This window comes from Miniopterus schreibersii (assembly GCF_964146895.1).
Source record: "Miniopterus schreibersii genome assembly, chromosome: 17".
Taxonomy (NCBI): domain Eukaryota; kingdom Metazoa; phylum Chordata; class Mammalia; order Chiroptera; family Miniopteridae; genus Miniopterus; species Miniopterus schreibersii.
Window position 1 is genome coordinate 31,903,604 of NC_138117.1, and position 23,298 is coordinate 31,926,901.

Consider the following 23,298-nt stretch of genomic DNA (forward strand, 5'->3'; position numbering starts at 1 on the left):
ATCTTATGCTCTCTCTTTTGAATTTTTAGAATAGCTCCCTAATTGATCTTCCTGCCTCCAAATATCCAATATATTTTGTACTAGCTTCAATAATATCCATTTTAAAGAAAAATACTGTCCTTATCACACCCCATGCCTATAAATCTCTACTAGCTCCTCACAGCAGAGGTTCCCAGCATGCCTTTCTATCCACCAGAACCACCGAGATTCCTGGCCCCCACCTTGACTTTCTGAATCGGAATCTCCTAGAGTACAGCTTAGGAATTTGCCTTTTTAAGGAACTCCCCGCTTGATTCTGGGGGAACCAGTCTAGCACCAGTCTTTGGATCTGTGTCATGGGACTGCTCTATAATAGAAAATCAGTCCAGACTCCCTGAATGGAATGCAAGTCAATTCACAGTCTGATTCCAATCTCCCTGCCCAGTCCCATCCCCTCCTACTCTCCCTGCCCAGTCGTTCCTTTCATACTACTGGGCATCCATGCACCTGCCTTCCACTGTTCTCTACTTAGGGAACTTCTCCTTATTCTTTAGGAATCTGCTCAAATGGTACTTCCTCTGTGAAGCCTTCCTTGACTGCCCCTAGCATTTATGCATGACTTAGAATTTAAGAGGTAGTCTAGTGTAGTGGTTAATACTGACTCTGCAACTAGACTGTCAATCTAGTTGGAATCCAGGCTCTGTGAATCACTAACGAGTGAAGAACACATGGCCTTGAACATTACTTAACCTCTCTGTGCCCTTAGTTGCCTGCACTGTAAAACAGGAATAATAATTGTGTGTGCCCAATATAATTGTTGTGAGGGTTACTAAGCTAATGCATGCAAAGTATTGCCTGGATTATAACAATTAGTCATTATATATTAGCTTCCAATCAATTTAAGAATTCCCTTTCTTAGTTGTGGTACAAAACTAAAAAAGAAGTAATTTAACAATATAACTTATTTTCATTTACTTCTCAAAAGGGGACTGAAGATGATGTACTAAATCTATTTAAGAAAAAGTCACTTATATGGAAATGACTTAGACTGTCCTTTGAAGTCATTCACTAAACAATTTGGAAATCTGAGCTATCTATTTGATTTTCAAAGAAATGAGGAAGTACTGAGCTTCACTTTGGGTCACTATTGTCTAAATATATAGAGAAAAAACTGAAAAATCTGGAATGACACCTCACAGAGCAAAAATTTCCATTACTTATAAAACCAAAATTTTAGCCAAAAATGTATTTCAAAAAATCCTGTAGGTTTTCAAAAGAACTAGAAACAGTACAAAAACTTTTTATGAGTCCTGCCCTTTCTCTAATTTCCAAAGTAGTATCTGAAATGGAAAAGGCACAGTGATAGGAAAAGTTGGTCATCTGCAACAAGAGGGAAACAAATCATGATTATGCAAGGTGAGAAGTAAATAGGAAATCTAAATTTGTACTCAGATATAAAGTGAACATCTGGGATATCACTCTTATTTTTTCTTATTTTGCTTCTCAAATATCAGCTATTTGGAAAGGACAGAAACAAGATGCAGTAAAATCTGGAAATAAGAGTCTGCTCTTCCACAGAACACACTCTCCTTAGACCTCCTCATTATTCAGCAAATACTGACAGAGCACCTGCTGTTGTACATGCTTGGCCACAGCAATAAACAAAAGAGCCAGGCACATGTGATGCTTCCCTATGGTGCTTATCTTGGGGACAGCCTCTATCTTCCACCAAGGTCTGCATACCTTACACACTGCCATCAGGACCACATGGCTTCCCCTCCAAATTGCCACCAGAAGACTCCAGAAGGTAAAACCTATCTTGCTACCAGACCTCCAGATCATAGGTCTTTAAGTAGGTCCATGGGTGTGTTAGGGGAGTCTGTGAATCCCCTAATATTGCATGCAAATGTGTGCAAGAACATAAATGTACAAATCTGTCTAGATAGACAAGGTGCTTTTACTGTATTCTCAAGTGGGCCCATGACTCTAAAATCTAAATATTCCCTTCTCTAGGGGTAGGAAAAATTCCTACAACTCTGTCCTATTGAAAAGACTGCTGCCATATTCCAACACAGAGAGCACTTGGTAAATTCCTCATCTGACATTTTATAGCTCGATGTTCAAAAATTTTATGACCAATAAGTTATGATTCTGTTCATCTAAATTCTGTCCTCTAATGTTTTCAGTGCCGACAATCTAGTTGGTCTGCTACACAAAGACGTCTTACAAAAAAAAAAAATGTTTATAGAACCTGGGCTCTGGCAACTCTTGCAATATAATCCTTGTGTATGACTGAACCACAGAAAAATAACTCCTTAATTTGTGGTTAGAAAGAGCACTGCAGAACCACCTACAGTGGGTGGCATGAAACTATCACAATTATAAAGTAACCAAGCAAATAACACACTATGTCTATAATAGATAAAATGTTGTAAATCCAAAACATACACTGCTATAAATAAAGTCTGTGGCTATTTGCTGAGGTCCTCTGACTAGCATCACAGCGACAAGGCTGGTCTTAGCATGCTTTATAATGGAGTAACTGAAGCTATTTGGCAGGAGACTCTGTGGCACCACATGCATTGTTTGGGCTAAAAAATGAGGTGAACTGCACTGTACAGTAACTTTGGGAAAATGCTGCCTTTAATACAAACAAACAATGACCTTTCCTTTAGAAGCCACGCTAAGGGGAGAAGAGGGCAGCAGTCTTAGTCTTGCTAAATCAGCAGGCCTGCAATTTGGGAAACCATTGAATAAGAGCAATCAGTGTGTCTAAATGCATATTTGTTGACAGCTGTAATCAGATCATTTCCCCAAAATTAAAATAGATTTTAGGACTGGAAGGCTCTAAAAAAAATCAACAAGACAACGGGACTAAGGATCAAAGAGGATGTGTGACTTGCTCAAGTTGACAAAACAAAACAGAAGGAAATTGGTCTCTTGACTCCCTTATGTTGCCAATCTTACACAGAAAAGTTCTTTTGTTTTAAAAAATTAATATATAACTCACCTGCCATACAATTCACCCATTTAAAGTTTCACCTATTACCACAATCAATTTTTTAAGACTTTTATCACTCCAAAAAGAAACTCGGTACCCCTTAACCGTCACCCCCTCAAGGCCCTACCCCTTGTCCCCCCATCCCTAGGCAACCATTAGTCTGCTTTTTACTTCTAAGTATTTGCTGATTCGGGACACTTCGCATACATGAAATCATACAGTACGTAGCCCTTTGTTGCCTGGCTTCTCTCACCTGGCATGACTTTTTCAAGGTTCAGTCATGCTGTGTCATGTATTAGTACCTCACTGTCTTTTAGTAAGGGCTAAATAATATTGCATTGTGTGGAATACGTACACCAAACACGCGTTCTGTTTATCAGTTCATCAGCTGGTGGATATCTGAGCTGCTTCCACCTTTTGCCTATTATGAACAATACAGCTATGAACATCTGTGTACAAGTATGTTTGTCTTTTTAATTTTTATTTATTTACTTTCTTATTGATTTGAGAGGGAGAGAAAGAGGAAAAAAACACATCAGTGTGAGAGAGAAACAGTGATCAGTTGCCTCCCATACGTGCCCCAACCAGGGATCAAACCTGCAGCCTAGGTTTGTGCCCTGCCCAGAAAATGAACCCACAGCCTTCTGGTACATGAGACAATGCTCAACCAACGAGCCACACTGGCCAGGGCTGTGTACAAGTGTTTGAGTGGACATGTTTTCATTTCTTTTGGGTATATACCAAGTGGAATTGCTGGGTCACATGGTAACTCTGTTTAAGTATCTAAGGAACTGCCAAAGTATTTTCTAAAGTGGCCGCACCATTTTACATTCCTACCCGTCAGGAAGTTCTTGCTTTTAAAATCACAACTAATCAGATCATGAATGCAAACTCCTTATTTTCTGCTAATAGGTAACTGAAGAAAAAACCCAAGTATTGATAAATATGTTTTTTTAAAACCACATACTATTTCTACATGAAATTCTGATGCAGAGTTCAGGACACAGAAAGATAGCTTTACATTGCTATTTTAAAATGGGTACCATGATACTTTCAACAACAAAGATAAATTAAAAAATTAAAATGGGTTACCATGTAGTAAATATCCCCTTCATTAGTTAAACCATATGAAAGTATTATGCATGGGCTACAGATACATGTCAAATATTTCTACAATACTGGGAAATCAAACATAAACAAAAAAGGACAAATTAAATTTTCTTAAAAACTAAATTAGAATTTATCTAGTCAGGTGATATCTACATACTTTTGATCATTAGGAAAAACATGATCTTTAAGATAAAAAACTGATGGGTAGGGTATTCAACAGGGCAAAGTAAATGCAGTATGCTGATTTGGAAAGGAAAAGAAAAGCTAGCATCTACAACCATATAAAGATATTAAAGAGTTATTGTCCAATGTTTTGGTGAGCAACTTGGGAACAATGACTTTATAAACTATGCAGAAAAGTACATTCTGGACAACGGACTTTGCTTGCTTTTATCGGTGTGCTTCCTAGGCAGGAGAGGGATCAACTAAAACCATGTGCAAACAAAAATCTGAGTCTAGATGAAAAAACTGGAAGGACATTCATCAAAATGATTGGTAGATGTTTGAAGGGTTTTTGTTTTTTTGTCTTTTTAGTTTTAGCAGTATAGTTTTTAAATTGAGATATAATTGACATAGAACATTAATTTCAGGTGTACAACATAATGGTCTGAGATATGTATATACTGTGAAATGACCACAATTAGTCTAGTTCACACCATCAGCACACAATTTTAACGTAACGGAGCACAGTATTTAATATTTATAATAACAGATGTATAAATACTTTTTCTCCTTCCCTTTCTTTGTTAATCCTCACCCAAGGATAATTTTTTCCATTGCTTTTCAAAGAGAGGAAGGGGGGTGGTGTGGAGAGAGAGAGAAACATCAATGTGAGAGCGACACATCCTCTGGTTGCTGCCCAACACACCGCAAGTGGGGGGAGAGCAACCCCGCAGCCCAAGTGTGTGCCCTTGACTGGGAACTGAGCCCACAACCTTCAGTGTGAGGGCCGATGCTCTACCGCGATGCCACACCTGCCAGGGCTCTACTTTCCTTTTTATTATAAAAATGCAATTAGAAATATTTTGCTTGGCTAATTATCCAATTCAAAAAAATGAACATGAAAATGGAGCTATACAGACAGAAATGTAGAAAGACCACACTGCAATGTCATTAGTTAAAAAGACATACTTAGAAATTCAGACTAGAGAGATCAACACAGGAATAGTCCATCCCTTTATTAGTCAATGGCTGAATTTAGCTTAACTTAGATAAAATTACTTCATAACATCTCTGGTAAAGTGATTTGGTGACACAGAAATCAGAGTGTGGCCTAAGATAAACTATGGCTTATACTTAATAATATTTCTTAATTATTTTACAAAAGATTATTGCAACAAAAAGTTGTTGAAATGTAAAAAGTGATAGTAAAGGTGTGTTTTATTTGGTTAACATGTCATTTATATTTTAAGAGAAACAGAAAGCTGTCCTCAATGGCCAGACGGTTGAGGACTGCATCCTCACGGTGCACTGTGGAACAGGCTGGCTCCAACCCCAGCTCCATGTGCAGTGGGTTACTGACTCACATAACTTTCATAACTTTTCCAGCCTCAATCTCCTTGCCTACAAGAGTAAATGTTGCTGGCTCAAAAGCTTACTGGATCTTATCCTCTCTCTACAAAAGTCAATGTAATTTACATCAAAAATGGAAAAGACAGAATAAAAGGATAAGCTATGGTTATGTATTTGAGAACTGAACAGAGAATTTGGATTATGACCTAATTTTACCCATTCTTCACCCCACCCCCATCTCTGAAAAACAATAAGTAAATAAATAAATAAATAAGAAGTTTCCAAGAACTGTGACATAATTTTATCTTCTAGAAAATGAAATCAGTGGATAGCCACCCTTAGGAAATGAGCAAAGAACAAACTCATTTTACCCATGAGTTAAAACACAATAATTAGAACGGAAAGAGGCAAAAACTCATTACTTTAATTATGCATTATGTTTTCTTTACTATAGGAAGTTGAAAAATGTTATCAGAAATTATCTGAAACAAACATATCTTAGTAGTCATTACTAATATGAAAAGCATTCAGTTACTAATTTTTGTTTTGTTTTATATTTTTATTTGAATACAGGGAGGGACGCATAACCTTTACCTTCAAAATTTAGCAACCCTAAAAAGGTAAATAATTTTTATCCTGAAAAATGCAAAATTTCACAAAGGAAAAGTACGCTGTATAACTGCTGGATAATGTTTATTCCTAACTTTTGCAGTGCCTTTCCTGCAGCCTTGGGAGGGGCGTCTTACACAGGGTTAATCAAGGAAAGGTAGGCTGAAGTCTGGAAGAGCTTTCTAAAAAATCTTTTGTTTTCCAGATAAAAGGACAGAGAAGCTGACTGTCCCTTCTGTTCTCTTCCTGTCTGGAATGCAGACATGCTACCACAGAGACTCAGCGACTCTGCTGCACCCAGGGCACAAGAAGCAGGAAGCTAGCGTGGACGCTGTCAAGTTGCTGAAGAGACCCCAGAAGTCACCAATGTCCAGAATTCTCATGCAAGAAAAATAAGTCTCTATATGTTTAAGCCACAGTCATCAAGCTTTCTGCTATGTGCAACTGAAACAAGTCTAAGTGATCTGGAAAGCTGCGGATTCTCTGAGGTTCACTCTCCTCATCTGTGAAGTAGGTATAATGACAATGAGGTATGGGTGCACAGTATCTGTTTACACATAGAAAAGGGTCAACAATGTCAGCTGTTCATGCTAATGATGATGACGATGATGACCTCATTTAATTCTCACACCAATCATTTGGAGTAAGTACTATTATTTCATTCATCCATTTTATTTTGTTTTCATTCATCCATTTTAAAGACAAAATTAATGAGGCTCCCATGAAATTAAGCAACTTGCCCAAGATCATACAATTAACATGCAGCAGAACCAGGATTCAAATTCAGAAATTCTTACTTTAGGGCCAATGATGCTTAGAAAAGCGATTCAACATAGTAAGAGCTAACAAATGACGGATGTTCAAGCTGGATTCAGTCAAGGAAGAGGCACTGAAATCAGACTGCAGACATTTGTTGGATACTGGAGTGCTCCAGAGAATTTCAGTTTATCCTGCATTTCACAGACTACAGTAAGTCTTTGACTGTGTCCACCGTGGAAGCTATGCATTGCTTTGAAAGAACTGGGCATGCCTTGGTACTTGATTTTCTGTTGTGTAGCCTGTATTGTGGATAGAAAGCCACTGTAGGGACAGAATATGGAGAAAGAATGGTTTCCTATAGGCAAAGTGTCAGACAAGGGTGCAACTGTCCCCCTATTTGTTTAATCTGTAGGCAGAACATATACAAAAAACTGGACTAAACTCAGAGGAAGGAGTGGAAATTGGTGGAAGAACTATCAATGACTTAAGAGATACATATGACCACTTCTTACCTGTAGAAAGTAGCAGTAATTTGAAATGACTTCTGATGAAAGTGAAAGAGCAGTGCCAAAGCAGGACTGCACTTGAACATGACAAAGATAAAAATCTGCCCTGGCTGGTGTGGCTCAGCTGGTTACAACATCGTCCTGTGCACCGAAGAGCGGTGGTTCGACTCCCCATCAGGGCACATACCCAGGTTGCGGGTTCGGTCCCCGGTCAGGGCGAGTGAGGGAGGCAACCAATCGATGTTTTTCTCTCACATCAATGTTTCTCTCTCTCTCTCTCCCCCCTCCCTCCATCTCCTCTCCCTCAGCCTCACCCAAACCCTCCCTCTTACCCTCTCCAGAATCAATGAAAAACATATCCTGGGGTGAGGCTTAAAAAAACAAAACAAAACAAAACAAAATCTGACTACAGAAGAAATACACAACTTTAACATAAACAGTGGAGGCGGGGAAATTGTTAAAGGCTGCTTATCTTGGTTCACTCATCAATTCAGATGGAGGCTGCAGCCAGGAAATCAAGAGAAGGCTGAGACTCAGAAGTGCAGCAATGGGAGAATTGGGAAAGATGACCAAGACGAAGATCATCTAATTCCTCTTCCCAATTCCTATGTACAGAAGACAAAGCTGAACAGTGACGATGGCTGTCAAGAAAAAAATTCATTCATCCGAAATACAGTGTTGGAGGAGGGCTCTAAGGACACACAGGACAGCCAGAAGGTGAACAAGGGATCCCAGAGAAAATCAAGCCTGAAACATTGCTGGAGGCAAAAATGACAAAACTGAAGCTGTCCTACTTGGGGCACATAATGAGAAGGCAGGGTTCTTTGGAAAATACTGATGCTGGGGAAAAAGAGAAGGCAGCCAGAAAATATGACTAAATATGAGATGGATTGATTCCACAAAAGAAGCCATAGGCGTGAGTCCACAGGGGCTGAGCAGGGCTGAGGAAAGGACACTGTGGATGTCACTCACTCATAGGGTCACCAGGAGCCTGAGCTGACTCAACAGCACGTAACACACATAACGATTACGATAATATCAGACAGCTCTGAAGATAAGAACATACACCTCCTAATTTTCAAGTCTGGAAAATAACAAATTTTCATTGATTTCAACATTAATTTTATATTTCTTCTTAAAATTGAGATGGTTCTCAATTCTTCACTAAAACAGGAATACTCCAGCCTCTTCAATGAAGGCGACCTTACTCCTCTATAACTCCAAGGGAAGCTAAGACAGTGTATCTCAAACAATAATTGCAGCACCCTCCTGTTGTTAGCTAAATGCTTTTGTGATTCCTGTCTATCAAAAAAGTAAGCTATGAATATTTATGGTGAACTTGTAATTTGCAAGGCACTACACCACACATTTAAAATTATTTTTTCCAAAAGATATAGCATATGTTTATTTTCTTAAAGTGACTTAAGATTCCTTTGGGGGAGAATTTCATAACAGTCCTAAACTTTAGGAAGTGATTACTGCTATTATCAGTCATGAACATCATTACCATTACAAACATACGGAACTTATATCACAAACTAGTATATGCTGAGCTTTACTTTTGGAATGTGTTCCTTCAAACTTCAGAGCCTCCTTCAGTGAAATAAATGAAATAAAGAACTTAAAAAATTCTTGCTGAAGGCATCATACTGGAAAAACAAGCTAAATTCAGAATTAAAGTTTCTAAATAAATTACATTCAGGAAATAGGCAGGCTAAAATATTTATAATTGCAATTAGAAAAAGATATTTCATTTCTGAAACAGATTTTGAGATTTAAAGAGTTTAAGTTTAGCTGTTAACTTTCAAAAATAGTTTGGTATATATCTTTCTAATAAATACAAAATGAATTAATATAACCCCCCCACACACACACCCCTCAAAAATGGTGGTGAGTAAAAGAGAACTTTTGAGGTAAGGTTAACCCTAGTAAAAATGCTAAGTCTCAAAATATGTACATTCATAGCAATACATTTTGGAAGCTAAATAATTTCAAATCATATATTCCACACTAAAAGAAGTATAGCTTTCGCCCGGCCAGGCGTGGCTCAGCGGTTAAGCATAGACCTAGGATCCAGGCGATCAGGGTTCGATTCCCGGTCAGGGCACATGCCCGGGTTGCAGGCTGCAGCTGATCAATGACTCTCTCATCATTGATGTTTCTAGCTCTCTCTCTCCCTCTCCTTTCCTCTCTCTGGAATCAATAAAGATATATTTAAAAAAAAGAAGTACAGCTTTCTCCATTAGATATCATAGCAAACAGTTGATAACCTCATTATAAAAAAGTACTCTACATAAAAGAAAATGCTTTCAAGGAAAATACATCAAGAAAAGACTGATTTGCTTAATAAATTAAAAAATGACACAAAAAACAGTGTAAAATCCACATAAACAGTTATAATATGCTCAATCAGTACTACTTAAGGACCCAATTACACCTATTTAATAGCTAATTTACGTTTTCAAGAGGAACAGAAAGTATCTGTTTTAGGTTCAAATTAAGGTTCTGAATTCAAACTTTAAAAGAAACCTAACTGCAATATACTTATGAAAAGGCTTTCCTTAAAAATTAAAACAAGCTTGGCTCAGTGGTTGAGCATCAACCTAGGATCTAGGAGATCAAGGTTCAACTTCCAGTCAGGGCACATGCCTGGGTTGTGGGCTCGATCCCCGGTAGGGGGCGTGCAGGAGGCAGCCGATCAATGACTCTCATCATTGATATTTCTATCTCTCTCTCCCCCTCTCCCTTCCTCTCTCTGAAATCAATAAAGACATATTTTTTTAAAAAAATTAAAACAAGCTGAAAACAAAGTATCACATTGTCAAGTATAGGGCTATATTGAGCCTGTATGATTCCTAACTTACCAAATAAAAGAAAAGGGATACATATGAATGAAGACATTTATAAGTGTCATTTATAGGCATACAAAGTGTTTTTCAATTATGATAATGATGTGGTTTTTAAAATAGAGGCACTCCAAAACACTGATTTTTGAACATTTCTCTTGATTCAATTAGCCTAGGGTTTAGACTCCTGGGTAAAGGAAGTTTCATACTGAAGTGAGGTTAGAACCGAGCCTCTTGCAGTCCACTCCTGTGCTCTTCCTGCTATTTGCCCTGCTCGACTTCCCCACACATGCAAAAACTACTGTATCTCCTCCCTACTATTCTTATCCTCCAAAATTTTGTAGAACACTTTAAAAAGAATGTAAAAAAGAACAGGGAAGTCGGAGGAGAACTGAGAAAATGAAGCGCTATGACAACTTCAGAAAAGGGAACAGGCAAGGAATGGTATTGACTACTACAGAGGGCTTGAGCGAAGCTGCCGGGAAGGAAGGTGACCAGAGGTTCCTGATGAATGTAAGAGGTGCTTTCCAAAGCACACTGGCAAGTGCAGGGCTGAACTGAGGAATAAATAGAAATACAGAAACAAGGGCAATCTGGGGGACAGAGGAATAGAACAATAGTCTGAAGGAGAAACAGGTAAAATGTTTTCCAATTTTATCAAATTCTTTAGAAAAGATGATCAGAGAAAATTTAAGGTAGAAAATAGGAAATCCAGGGAGTCCTAGGTTGAAGCACATGAAATTCAGATATTCAACTATTTTTTAGTTTAAAAACCCCCAGCAGTTTCATGTAGATTAAAACTATCGGAGGAACTTGATTTCAATAAAGAAGGAGATAAGGCTACTTGCTAAGGAGGTGGAAGAGGGAAGCAAGAGCCCTGGAGTGGAAAAGGTACAGTAATGAGAAGTCCAGGAACGAATGAAAGAGTCTTGAGAGCTCTGGTTGAGGCTGGATAATGAGAACATACAGTGAGTACACGTGGCAAGGTCACGCTACTCCAGTCTGCTATCTTTACACCTGCATTTCACCTTGAGAAATAAAGCTACTAGGCTCTAACAGGATGCCTAGACCTGAATGAACACTGCAAGATTTCTTCAAACCAGTCACTCTCGTTTCATGTGGCGCAAACCCACATCTGCACTAATGCTGTTGCCTTTGGTTTTTGCTTTGTTTTGTTGCTGATAAAGTCAGAAGATACAGAAACAGAGCCCAATATGAAGTTGCCAATTCCACGCTGTTATTCTACAGCCTGATGAACAGTAACTCTACACAACTTCCCTACTGCCCGGACCTCTATTTTTAGTCACCTGAGCTGAAAACCTGTCATTTCTCTGAGCAGTCTCTGCTAGCTTCCTTTCCCATCTCTCTCACTCTAGTCCAGCCCCTAACTAGCCCCCCTGGGTTAGTATGGCAGTCTCAGAGCTGGCCTTGCTGCACCCATGCCTCTCACACAGCACTGCTAGGTCATCACCCAGAAAGACCAGTCCCCGATGCCACTCCTCTGTCTCTCCACTATCAGGACTTTTTAGGCTAAAATTCAGAATTTCCCATAAGGATCCTTGCCTCTCTAGCAAAGCAAATATTCCACTACCCCCTAAAACTTCAGCCAAGCCACGGGCTCTTGACCACTGTGTGGTTTTAAAATATGTACACACATTTTATACACACCTCCCACTAAACGGTGCAGACTAATCCCCCCACCCCTCCCCAGTATGGGCTGGGCTTACTGACTTGCTCCTAATCACTACAATATGGGAGAGGTGGCAATGTGTGACTAGGTCGTAAAAGAAATCATAACTGCCCTAAACTCTCTCTCTCCTAGATGATTCAGTCTGTGGGAAGCTAACTGCTATGTCATGAGGACACTCAAGTAGCCCACTGGAAAAACCCATGTGATGAGGAACTGAGGCCTCCTGCCCACAGCCAGCATGTTGGGAGCCACCTTGGAAACAAATTCTCCAACTGGATCAAGCCCTCAGATGACAGCAACCCTGGCCAACATCTTGACCAAAGCTCAGGAGAAACCCTGAGGCAGAACTGTCCGGATAAGACAGTCCTGGATTCCTGAGCCACAGCCTTTGTGGGAGATAATGTTTATTGTTGTAAGCTCCTAAGGTTTGGAGAATATGTTGCACAGATGTAGATAACTAATACAATCCTGCCCAGCTCTCCCTCAATTCTGTGCCCTTGCTCACGCTGTCCTGTCATTCTCCATCTCCCAACAGCCTTCCCCAGCCTTCACCATCTAGCTGAAGCTCCATCTCTTTGAGGAGGCCCTTTCTCGGTTGGTTTATAAAACCATTTCAACTGTCATATCTCTAGCTTATTTATCGTTTGAACACTTGTATGCCTGACCATATCATTCATTTAGGCATTTATTCACGTATTCCTCTGTATTACTGTGCCCCATGTATCTTTCCTCCTAAAGATGGCATGCAATCCTTCTAGACTGCATTCGGCATACTGTAACTAAGACATTCAATGAATATTTGCTGAGAAAATTAACAAATCACACATACACACACCCTGGAAATGTACTTGATTCCCATAAAGTACTGGTTAACAATAAAGATTTAAAGCTACACTGTCTCAGGTCTGCTAACTAACTAGCTGCTGTCCTTGGGTAAGTTTCTTAAAGATCTGTAAGCCATTCTTTCCTTAGTGTTTTTAAATAAGGATTCTAACAGTATGTACCTTAAAGTAGTAAAGATTAAAGAAAATAATACTTGCAAATCTCTTAGCAAAGTGCATAGCATAGACAGTGCTCAACATTTTTATTATTATTATTAATCACAAATTTCAAAATACTTCCTGAAATTCTGGGTCCCTGAAAGTCTCTAGATGTTATCAAGTGGCAATCTAAATTAATACAGAATTCTACAAACTAAAATAGAACTCACACTTTCTATTAAGGTAGCTTTGAATTTTTAAAAATCTACTCTTAAGTCAATAGAACTACAGCCTGAACCAATTGCAGGAGTGCAGCCCTGACTTTTTCTCCTCTTTGTCCTATTAAGATATTAACTTCAAAGCTTTTGTGGGAACACTTAATTGCTTGCATTCCTTAAAAGGCAGCCACCATAGTAGTTTCCAGATTCACTTTTAACCTTTACAGTCCTGGGAAGGCATATAAGGCAATCCTACTAGACATATAAATTTACACAATCTCTGGGATAATACAGCTGTACACATGTGAACATGCTACATGAAAGCAGATCAACTCTGCACATCAATAAAATAGAATCCAATAGAACAAATCAATCCAATAAAACACTGCTATGCCACATATCCTAGGGGAGGGGGAACCTCTAATGCTATTAATTTTTTTAAACTTATTTATAGAGGTATAATTGACATATAACATTATATTAGTCTCAACTGTACAACGTAATGATTCGATATTTGACATATTGCAAAATGATCACCACAATAAGTCTAGCTACCATCTGTCACTATACAGTTACATAAGAAATTTTCTCGTGATGAGAACTTTTAAGATCTACTCTCTTAGCAACTGTCAAATATGCAATACAGTATTATTAACTATAGTCACTATGACTTACTTATTTTATAACTGGAAATTTGTACCTTTGACCCCCTTCACTCATTGCGCCCCCCTCCCCCTCCCTCTGGCAACCGCCAATCTGTTTCCTGCATCTATGAGCTTGGGGTTATTTTTGTTTGTTTATTTGCCTTTTTAGTCTAATACTATTCAAAGACTGGATTACAAGTGTTTCGTGATCTCGGAATATTTCTGAGATCATATTTTACAATTTATACATACTCTCAATCAGAGATCTGTAATGAAAAATCTAACAGAATGATTTTCAATCACTAATTTATTGAAAACCAAGCACACTTTTTAATTGTACACCACATCTGCTGGAATAAAAAGAACTGCTTCATTCAAATTCTTTCTTGTTTCCCCACCAATACACTTTGAAACTTTACTTTTTGAAACGTTCAATATCCATCCACTCTCACTTGACCGTGCATATCACACAACTTGAAATAGAAACAAAGACTGGGAAATCAGCTTGTTTATTCCACCTTAGTGTCAAACAAAAGTACAAATAATATTCCCTGTGTATGCTAGTTACCTTAGAACTGCCAATCATGCTTGTTTTGAAACTCTTCGATTTCCAGAGCTGTCAATCACATGTGTTGTGACAAGAGATGCCAGTGTAGAAATAATGCTTTAAAAGATGCAATCTTCATGAACACATTAATAAATAAATGGACTTAACTTATAAACCTGGACTTCAGGATTTTACAGAAATGTATACCATTCAGAAAAATTCAAAATTAAAATTCAACTTAATGAACAAATTTAGAGAATCTGGCTCTTTAGCCAAAAAGATAAGCATGGTTTAACCATGAGGATTTTATATTTCAGTAAAAAGAGGAATGTTTCTAACTGTACCTTATGACCATGAGTGGGAATGAGAGAATCAAACCAATCTAAACCTGGGCATTTTAATTTTAATTTTTGAAGCTGGCAAAAATATCAATATAATATATTCCCCTCCCCCACATGCCCAATACAGCCCAACTTACTATCCACCTAGTCGTTCGTGTCTAAAACCAAACATCATTCCTTCCACCTCATGACCCACAATTACTCAGTCACCAAGACCCAGTCCTTCTGTCTCCTAAACAGCTAATGAAAGTCTCCTTTTCTGATGCTCAGGCATAATTCACATTCTCATCATTTCTTTCCAGTAGCTTCTTTACTGGCCTCCCTAACTCCAGTTTCATTCTTTCAATATATGCTCCACTGCCAGAATGTGCTCCCTGGAACACAAATCTGGTCCATGTCACATGTTACAATATCTGAATGGCTCTTTCCCACTTTCAGAGTAAAGCTCCATTTTTTTAGAATGGCATGTAAGTCCCCTGAAGACCCAGGTCCTGCCATCTCCCCATTCTCCCATAGCTCCTCCTAAACTTAAGCCAACAAAGCCACCTGAGTTCCCAGCAGAGGCAGGCTCTCACTAAGTATTCTGCAAGTGTGGCTCCCTCTCATTTCCAGCACTTCTATATCCTACCACCACCCATCCTTTACAACTCAATTCCATGTTACTTCCTCTGTGAAACTCTCTTGCACAAGCTGACAGGTTCATCGATCCCCTCTTTTCCAAATTCCTAGAGAATCCAGGAAATAGAACCTGTACAGTGTTATGTATGTTCATTTCTCTATTCCCAGGACTGACTCATCACCTCCCTGAGAGCAGGGGTTGTCTTTAATCTGTACATCGCTAGCATTAAACCCACAGGTGGCACAAAATAGTTCATTAAATACTTCCTGACTCCGTGAAAAACTGTACCATGACCCAGTTTATTTAAAAATAAAAATAAAATCAGCAGCTTAATTCTTGAGGCTCATAAAATGTATTATAGGTATATTCCAAGCCAACCAAACTAATCAATGCCATAAAGCATTATTTTGGGCTTAACAATGTTCTTAAGAAATTTATTTATTTACTTATGATTTCACTGTAAGGATTGGTACCACCTCAAATAGTACTTGAGATCCAATAACCCCATCTTACTCTCACTACTGTTCCTGCTGGAGGTGTTAAGGTCTCAACCACAATAACTGCTCATGTCCATAACACTCAGCACCTGACTGGTTCAGCACACACTGTTCTGATATGTGACAAACCCTATCAACAGCTCAGTAAACAGGTGGTCAACACAGGCAAGTCCCCAACCCAGTCACACTTCACTCATCAGGAAGTCAGTTATTTGGTGGCATCAAGTCCCCAAAGAACCCAAAGAGAATTAAGCAGAGGACTGTTGGAACTGTCAAAATGCATGTTGAAGTCCATGTACTAAAGTACATACACTTACTTAGAGAAGAGGCCACGAGGTTCTTACTCAAGTACTAGTTATTCTTATTTTAAGCACAACAAATTCGGTAACCAATTTCCTAGGCATCAGAATATTAAAAGAAGAGATTAAGAGGTCTAAGCTAAAAATGCAAACACAAGAGCAACAGTAGGGGAAAAAAAGATGATACCCAAAGGTGAAACACAAAAACTACGTAACTGGGGGTTATGTGGTTAAGGAGCAATAATTCTATATCTTTGAACTGTGATACAATACAGAAATTCATGTTTATAATTATGACCTTGGTCATCAAAAAACCAAGACAAAAAAACCCAGGTTAAATTACTTTAGTCTAACAAGGTTCAAAGAAAGTAGATGACACATTTTATAAAAAGAATCAATCGAATAATTAAAAATTAAGTATTACACCTACAAAAAGTCAACCTTCTACCCTTTACTGAATAAACTTTTTAAAAATATATCATTCCCAAATAACAGCAGGGATGCTGACTCTAAGCTACCAATCATTGTCAGACATTAACCAGTTCTTGTAACCACAGATATCACTATAATTATGATAACACATCCATTCTGAAACAAAACCGGGACCCGCTGATCATTAGCTTACTGGTGGTAACACTATCCAAACACACTATGGACACGATACCAAGGGCCACGGTGTACCATAACCATGGAACCATAACTAAGGACATTATAACAGGTGACATACCGTTCTTTAACAGACCCATAGAGCTTCACTACCACTGCCTTCAGAATCAATATAAAATTGATTCATATGTAAGACTATTTTGGGAGGTTTTTATGAGACATTAAGAACTCTATATTGTAGGATTTAGAGAAGAGAACTTTAGAGTGAAGAGAACATTCACAGCATTGGTTATACACAGCTCTATGTCTGAGTCCCTGCCTTGGTAACGAACAGTTGTGTCACTGGAACACGTTACACTCAGAGACTCATTTTCTTCATTTGGTAAATGGGGATAATGGCTTCTACTTTCCATGCTTCTTAGGAGGAATAAATCAGATGACATACACAAAATGCCAATGTAAGTTTTCAAAAGCCTAGCTATCATGTTATCAGGTGGGGATATGGAAAGGGATCTTATCCACACTAGGACAAATTTCGGGAAGTTGTAAGCTGTGTTACTGACACAAGAAAACATGTCTAAAGAAAAGGGAAGGCAGCTTCACATGACAGGCAAAGTGCTTTATATTTTTAAGACACAGGAGAAGCTCTCTGACTCATAGGTTGGTTCAGGGAAAAGTAGGTTAAAATGAGGACTCATTAAAAAGTGTACACATAGACTGTGAAGACATTAACTTAGCAATTAACGCAAATGTTCTGATTTAGGGCCTGGCCTCCTTGGTGAGTAGAGGTCCAATCACTGGAGCTCAACACTGATCGCCTTCCATAAACAATCCCCACTGCAGTACCTCGATGGCCTGAGGCAGTTACTTTAACGTAAAACGGGAACAGAAGGACATTTGGAAAGCAATTCCTTCCAGATTTTTATGATTCTCCCCCAGTCCTTATGGTTTACTTATTAAAAGGGTATTACTTCGCTAATTAGGATATCCAGTTAACTAAAATGATTTCTGATTCTTATCAGTTACTCTAAGTTTGAAAGGCCACTGAACTTATTGAAAGCAATAATAAAAAAATTAAACCATTTTGCTAAACTGAGTACTTTATTAAATTTAAGTTTTCATTGCATTTAAAAGCCATCTGACAAAGTAAATGAGGAATTCAGAGATAGTTCTAGGCTGACTTTTGAAAGAGGGCTTTGTCTGATTATTTGATATAGTTTCCAAAAAGTAGAATAGATTCAACTACACACCAGTCTAAATAAAGAGAAAAATCGTTCTCAAAAGGGATAAAAAAAGGTTCGGCTGATGAATAATACACAATTTATGTAAATACCTACATCTTATTTAGAGTTGCTTAAAAAATGTATCAAAGCGGAAATCTGCCATTCTGAGACTTAGCCTCCCAGAATCTATGCAGTCAAAGGCCTGACATCATGAAGGTAGAGAGCAACATGTGTCCAGCCCAATAAGCTGTTGTATCTGGTCAGATAATCTAAACGTGTAAACAAAGGAAAGACCAGAGACCCAGCTGGATCTCATTACCTTCACGTTTGGTGTTATCATCTTTCCACCAATGCTAAAGACGACGGTAAGATTTTAATAAAATTTTTCCCACTCACAAATTTTGGTTTGGATACAGGTAGAAAGGCAAAGTAACTGAAACAGTAACTAAAAGTATTGTAGAAAGTATCAGGTCAGCATACTTTGAAAGCTAAGTGACAGGTAGTTGTAAGAGTCCCAGAGAAGGGTTTTAGAAAGAACCTAAGCATTTCTACATGTAGAAATAAAGAGATCTGATAACTATTCTGTGAAGAGTATAACCCTTCTTTCCAGGATAAATTGAAAATGGGACAACAAGGAATTTGCTAAGTTAAAAAGTTTTTCTCAGAAAAAAACTGCCTGTAGGCATAAAGCTGTAGCTGTGTTCATAGCCATCAGAGTATGAGCACACATAGGTAAGCAGGGACAGAGGTAACTAAGCAGTCAGGCTCAGTCCTGGCTGAAGTGAAGCACTCCCTTTAGCATACCATTCGAAATAACCACTAGGCTGCAGAACCAGAGAGCAATAGGGCTTACGCTTTGACTGCTGTTTAGCGTTTGGGAAAACAAAGGATGAACATTCAACTCGTCCCCAAAACTATTCTCACTGCTTTGAGAAGACATGAAGCTGGCCCAACTTGGCTAACTAGCATTATGAAAAGAAATAAGCATATTTTCTGTCTTTCCAAAACCACCAACTAAAGTCCAATAATATTTCTGGGATATCTCAGCTTGTATGAACACTATTAAAGCACTTGGAAATGATTCTACTTACTCTCCATCCACTTCTGGTCTGCTACACACACAATGAAACTTGCCGCCAAAATCTATATAAAGATCCTTTTCCACGATATGAAAGATTCGTCCAATGACGATTTTATCCTTGGCAGGTCCCATCTGAGTGAGCGGAGAATGTCTCAGCATAGACGCGAAGGATTCCACACTTTTCAGAGAGCCCTAAATATGAAAAGAGATATTTATATGCATATAACTCAATATAAAAGTACAATATGGTGGGTATAATTAAAGACTTACAGGGAAAGACTTTATCATACCCTATATAATATAAAGCTAATTGACTTTGCTGTATATTTACATTTGTAGCAATAATAAAAGATATTTACATGGGATTTTGCTTTAAAAAGCCAGGTCTACTCTTCAGCTTCCTTTTTCTCCCTTTTCTTTGTGAACAGGAGCCCGAGAAAAGTAGGCATCTGCACTTGGTGTGAGACAGCGTGTCGGCATGGACGGTGAGGCCCAGAGTAGATCGGGAATGTGAGCAGGGTCAGCAGTGGCCTTAGACACAGCCTGCCGCATGGGGAAGGAGGGGCGTCTGAGCCTGTGAGGAGGGCATCCAAGAAGGCAATGGACCTTATTCCTAGTACTGACCGTCTGCCAAAACATGCCTTCGAATTCAGGTTCAGTGAGAGTGACTATTCTTTTAATACAACTTTAGCATGTTAAGATAAAATGATCAAGGGCCCTTCAATCAGCAGGCTGAACACGTGTTCATAATTCAATATTTTTAATGGCTTGACCTTGTTATAATTTTCTTCAAAGGAAAAATCTCTTTGTTTTGTGGTGAGCACTTTCTTGGAGTCGTTGACATACCAAAGTTACTTGAGGGATGATTGAACAAATAATGCAAGCTGATTACTTTTTTTAAGAACTTACCACATTTTTCCAAACACATGCTTTTTCAGAAATCTGAGTACAGACCTGTGCCTTCGACTCATCTTTAATTTGTGTAGGGTGTGATATGTGTTACCTTGGCTCAAACTAAGGAAAGTCCTACATTTCTATTTGAGAGGGTTAATTACAGAATATTAACAATTTGATCTGACTACATAATCCTATATCTGGACTGAGTTTTACATTTGTTTCTTTTCAGGAGAGAATTATTAAGAGTTTGATAGTATACTAACTTGAAAAACTCAAAACCACATTTGGGACTTAATGTTAATGCAGGCAGTACCCCCCAGAGAACAAACTCAAATGCAGGTGGGTGGCCTCAGTGAGGAGGAGAGTACAAGCCAGTCTAAGGTATAGCCACTACTCAGCTCCAGCTGCAACTAGTCCAGTGCTGCCACATCTTTTGCTTTTCCATGAAAAGTCAGAAACCCGTACGTCAACATAAAATTTCCAATTTTTAAATGTTTATACGTTGAAAATTAGTTTTTCATTTTATAAATCTGGCAAAAACACAGTTGGATCCATGGACCAAAAGTCTATGACCTCTGCCTCAAGAAGGAAGTCAAAATGGACTTGGCTGATGCCAAGTCCCTGAGGCTGGAGGGGCTGTGGTGATGGATTTGTTTCAGTGGATTGAAACACACTGGGAAGGAATCCTCAGCACAGAAGGGTTGATCCAAACCAAAGACAAGTCAGTAGGCCTAGATGCCAAAAAGAGCTAAAGGTAGCCAGGAATATTATGCTTTGAGCCATAATACCAGTTTTATAACTCCACACAGTATAATATTAATAATCCTTACTAAAGCATCTTGAAAAAAATAGTTCTTTCTTGCAGAGAGCCAAGGATAAAACAAATTCTACAGGCTCAACACAGACACAGCTATGACTTATCCTCTGTAATACAAAGTCAGTCACCAGTGACAACAGCAGCTACTACAATCCTCTGGTGGGAGTTACGAAGTCATCCACAGCAGCTGCCACCAGAGCAGCTGAGAAGAGCATCGCTCATGAGAGGAGCAGAGAGAGTATCAGCTTGAGAGTCTCATCCTGCTCACTCACAATCACACAGGGTTCTTCCCACTTTTCCCTAAGACCTGCTTTCACATTACCCCTCCCTGAGGTTGACAGCTCCTCCCTCTGCCCCTCCTCCTTCCCCTCCCTTTCCCTGCCCCTTTCTCTTCTGCTTTTCTTTGGACTTTCAATTGAAGCTGTGGTCTAAATAAAACAGCCTTAGATGACAGGAAGATCCAGCAGTAAATCCAATAGTTAAACATTTATTGAAAATAATTCAGCCATCACTAGGGACTGTTCCTAAAATAACATACTCTCCTTTATAGCTGTGAAGAGATGTTTGGGCTAAGATTAATATGACAGTACATGGTATTTCCCCTTAAGTTTCAGAAAATAATTGAGTGTTCTCAACAATTTAAAAAGATCTCTTGTTGGGTGGTGAACACACAATACAGTGTACAGATGATGTGTTGTGGAACTGTGCACCTGAAACCTGTATAAATCTGTTAACCAGTGTCACCCCAATAAATTCAATGAAAAGGAAAAAAAAAAGAAACATGGACACGAAAAGGTGCATTATTGCTAGAAAAAGCATGGAGTCAACATTCAGTTATTCATTATCTTCCTTTAAAGTATTATCTGTAATTTAATGGATATTTTTCCAAGTTACACATCTTCCCAAAGGGGGTATATATTTGAACTATTTTAATTACTTTTCAAAGTTTTCAAATCAGTAGGTTTGAAAAAAATTCCCAACAGCAACAAGAATGCATGTTGGAGTATAAGTAAGAGCTCTAACATTAAGTATCCACAAACATTGCTGAATATTTTGTAAACCTCTTTAAAATAAAAACAAAAAATATTTCAATGCTAAAAAAATTATAATAAAATAAAAATAAAAGATCTCTTGATATTTTTAGTAAATCTGTTGTGAATATATATTACATTATAAACTTTATAAAATTATGAATAATTACTTTTATTGAGGTATAATTTACATATTATGTTAGTTTCAGGTGTACAACATAATGAGTTGAAATTTGTACACACTGAGAAATGAGTACCACAATGAGTCTACTTAAGTCACCATATACAGTTACTAATTTTTTTCTTGGGAAGAGAACTTTTAAGATCTAATCTCTTAGCAATTTTCAAATATACAATACAGTTTTAACTATAGTTATCATGCTGTACATTACACCCCATGATTCACTTATTTTGTAACTGGAAGTTTGTACCTTTAAACCCCTCCCTCCATTTGGCCACCTCCCCTCACCCCCCGCCTCTGGCAACCACCAATCTGTTCTCTGTATCTATGAGCTTGGATTTTTGTTTGTTTAATTTGGGGGGCTTGTTTGTTTAGATTTCACAAATAAGTGAGATCATGTGTTGTCTTTCTCTAACTTACTTCACTGAGCATAATACCCTCTAGGTCCATCCATGTTGCAACAAATCATAAGACTTCCTTCTTTTTTATGGCCAAATAATGGGCCACATTTTCTTTATCCATTCATCCACTGATGGACATTTGGGTTGCTTCCATGTCTTAGCTATTGTAAATAATGCTACAGTGAACATGGGGGTGCATATATCTTTTCAAGTTAGTGTTTTCATTTTCTTTGGACAAACACGCGTCAGTGGAATTGCTGGATCATATGGTAGATCTATTTTTAATTTTTTGAGGAAACTCCACACTGTTTTCCATAGCGGCTGTGCCCATTTGCAATCTCACCAACAGTCCACATCCTCACCAACACTTGCTATTGTTGCTTTTTGAGAACAGCTATTCTAACAGGTGTGAGGTGCTCTCACTGTGGTTTTGGTATGCGCATCCCTGATGAGTAGTGATGTTGGGCATCTTTTTAAGTACTTCTTGGCTATTCGCATGTCTTCTTTGGAAAAATGTCTATTCAGACCTTCTGCTCATTTTTTAATCAAGTCGTTTGTTTTGTTTTTGTTCTTTGCTATTGAGCTGTATAAGCTCTTCGTATATTTTGGACATTAACCCCTTATCAGGTTTATGATTTGCAAATATTTTCTGCAATTCAATAGGTTGTCTTTTTATTATGTTGATAGTTTCCTTTGCCATGAGAAGCGTTTGAATTTGATGTAGTCCCACACTTGTTTATTTCTGCTTTTGTTGCTTTAGCTTTCGGTGTCAGATTTAAAAAATCATTGCCAAGACTGATGTCAAGGAGCTTACCACCTATTTTTTTCTAGGAGTTTTATCGTGTCAGGTCTTATTAAGTCTTTTATCCATTTTGAGTTAATTTTTAAGTATGTTGTAAGATAG

General features: G+C 38.3%; 1 protein-coding gene across 1 annotated transcript in view; it reads right to left on the reverse strand.

The window, feature by feature from the left end:
* The window catches only part of MRPS28 (mitochondrial ribosomal protein S28), a 75,194-nt gene that overhangs the window by 39,685 nt on the left and 12,211 nt on the right, over positions 1 to 23,298 (reverse strand). Inside the window, exon 2 of the mRNA XM_081117112.1 lies at positions 19,078 to 19,259. Within this exon, the coding sequence (XP_080973238.1) occupies positions 19,078 to 19,259 (182 nt within the window). The remainder of the gene's footprint in view (positions 1 to 19,077; positions 19,260 to 23,298) is intronic.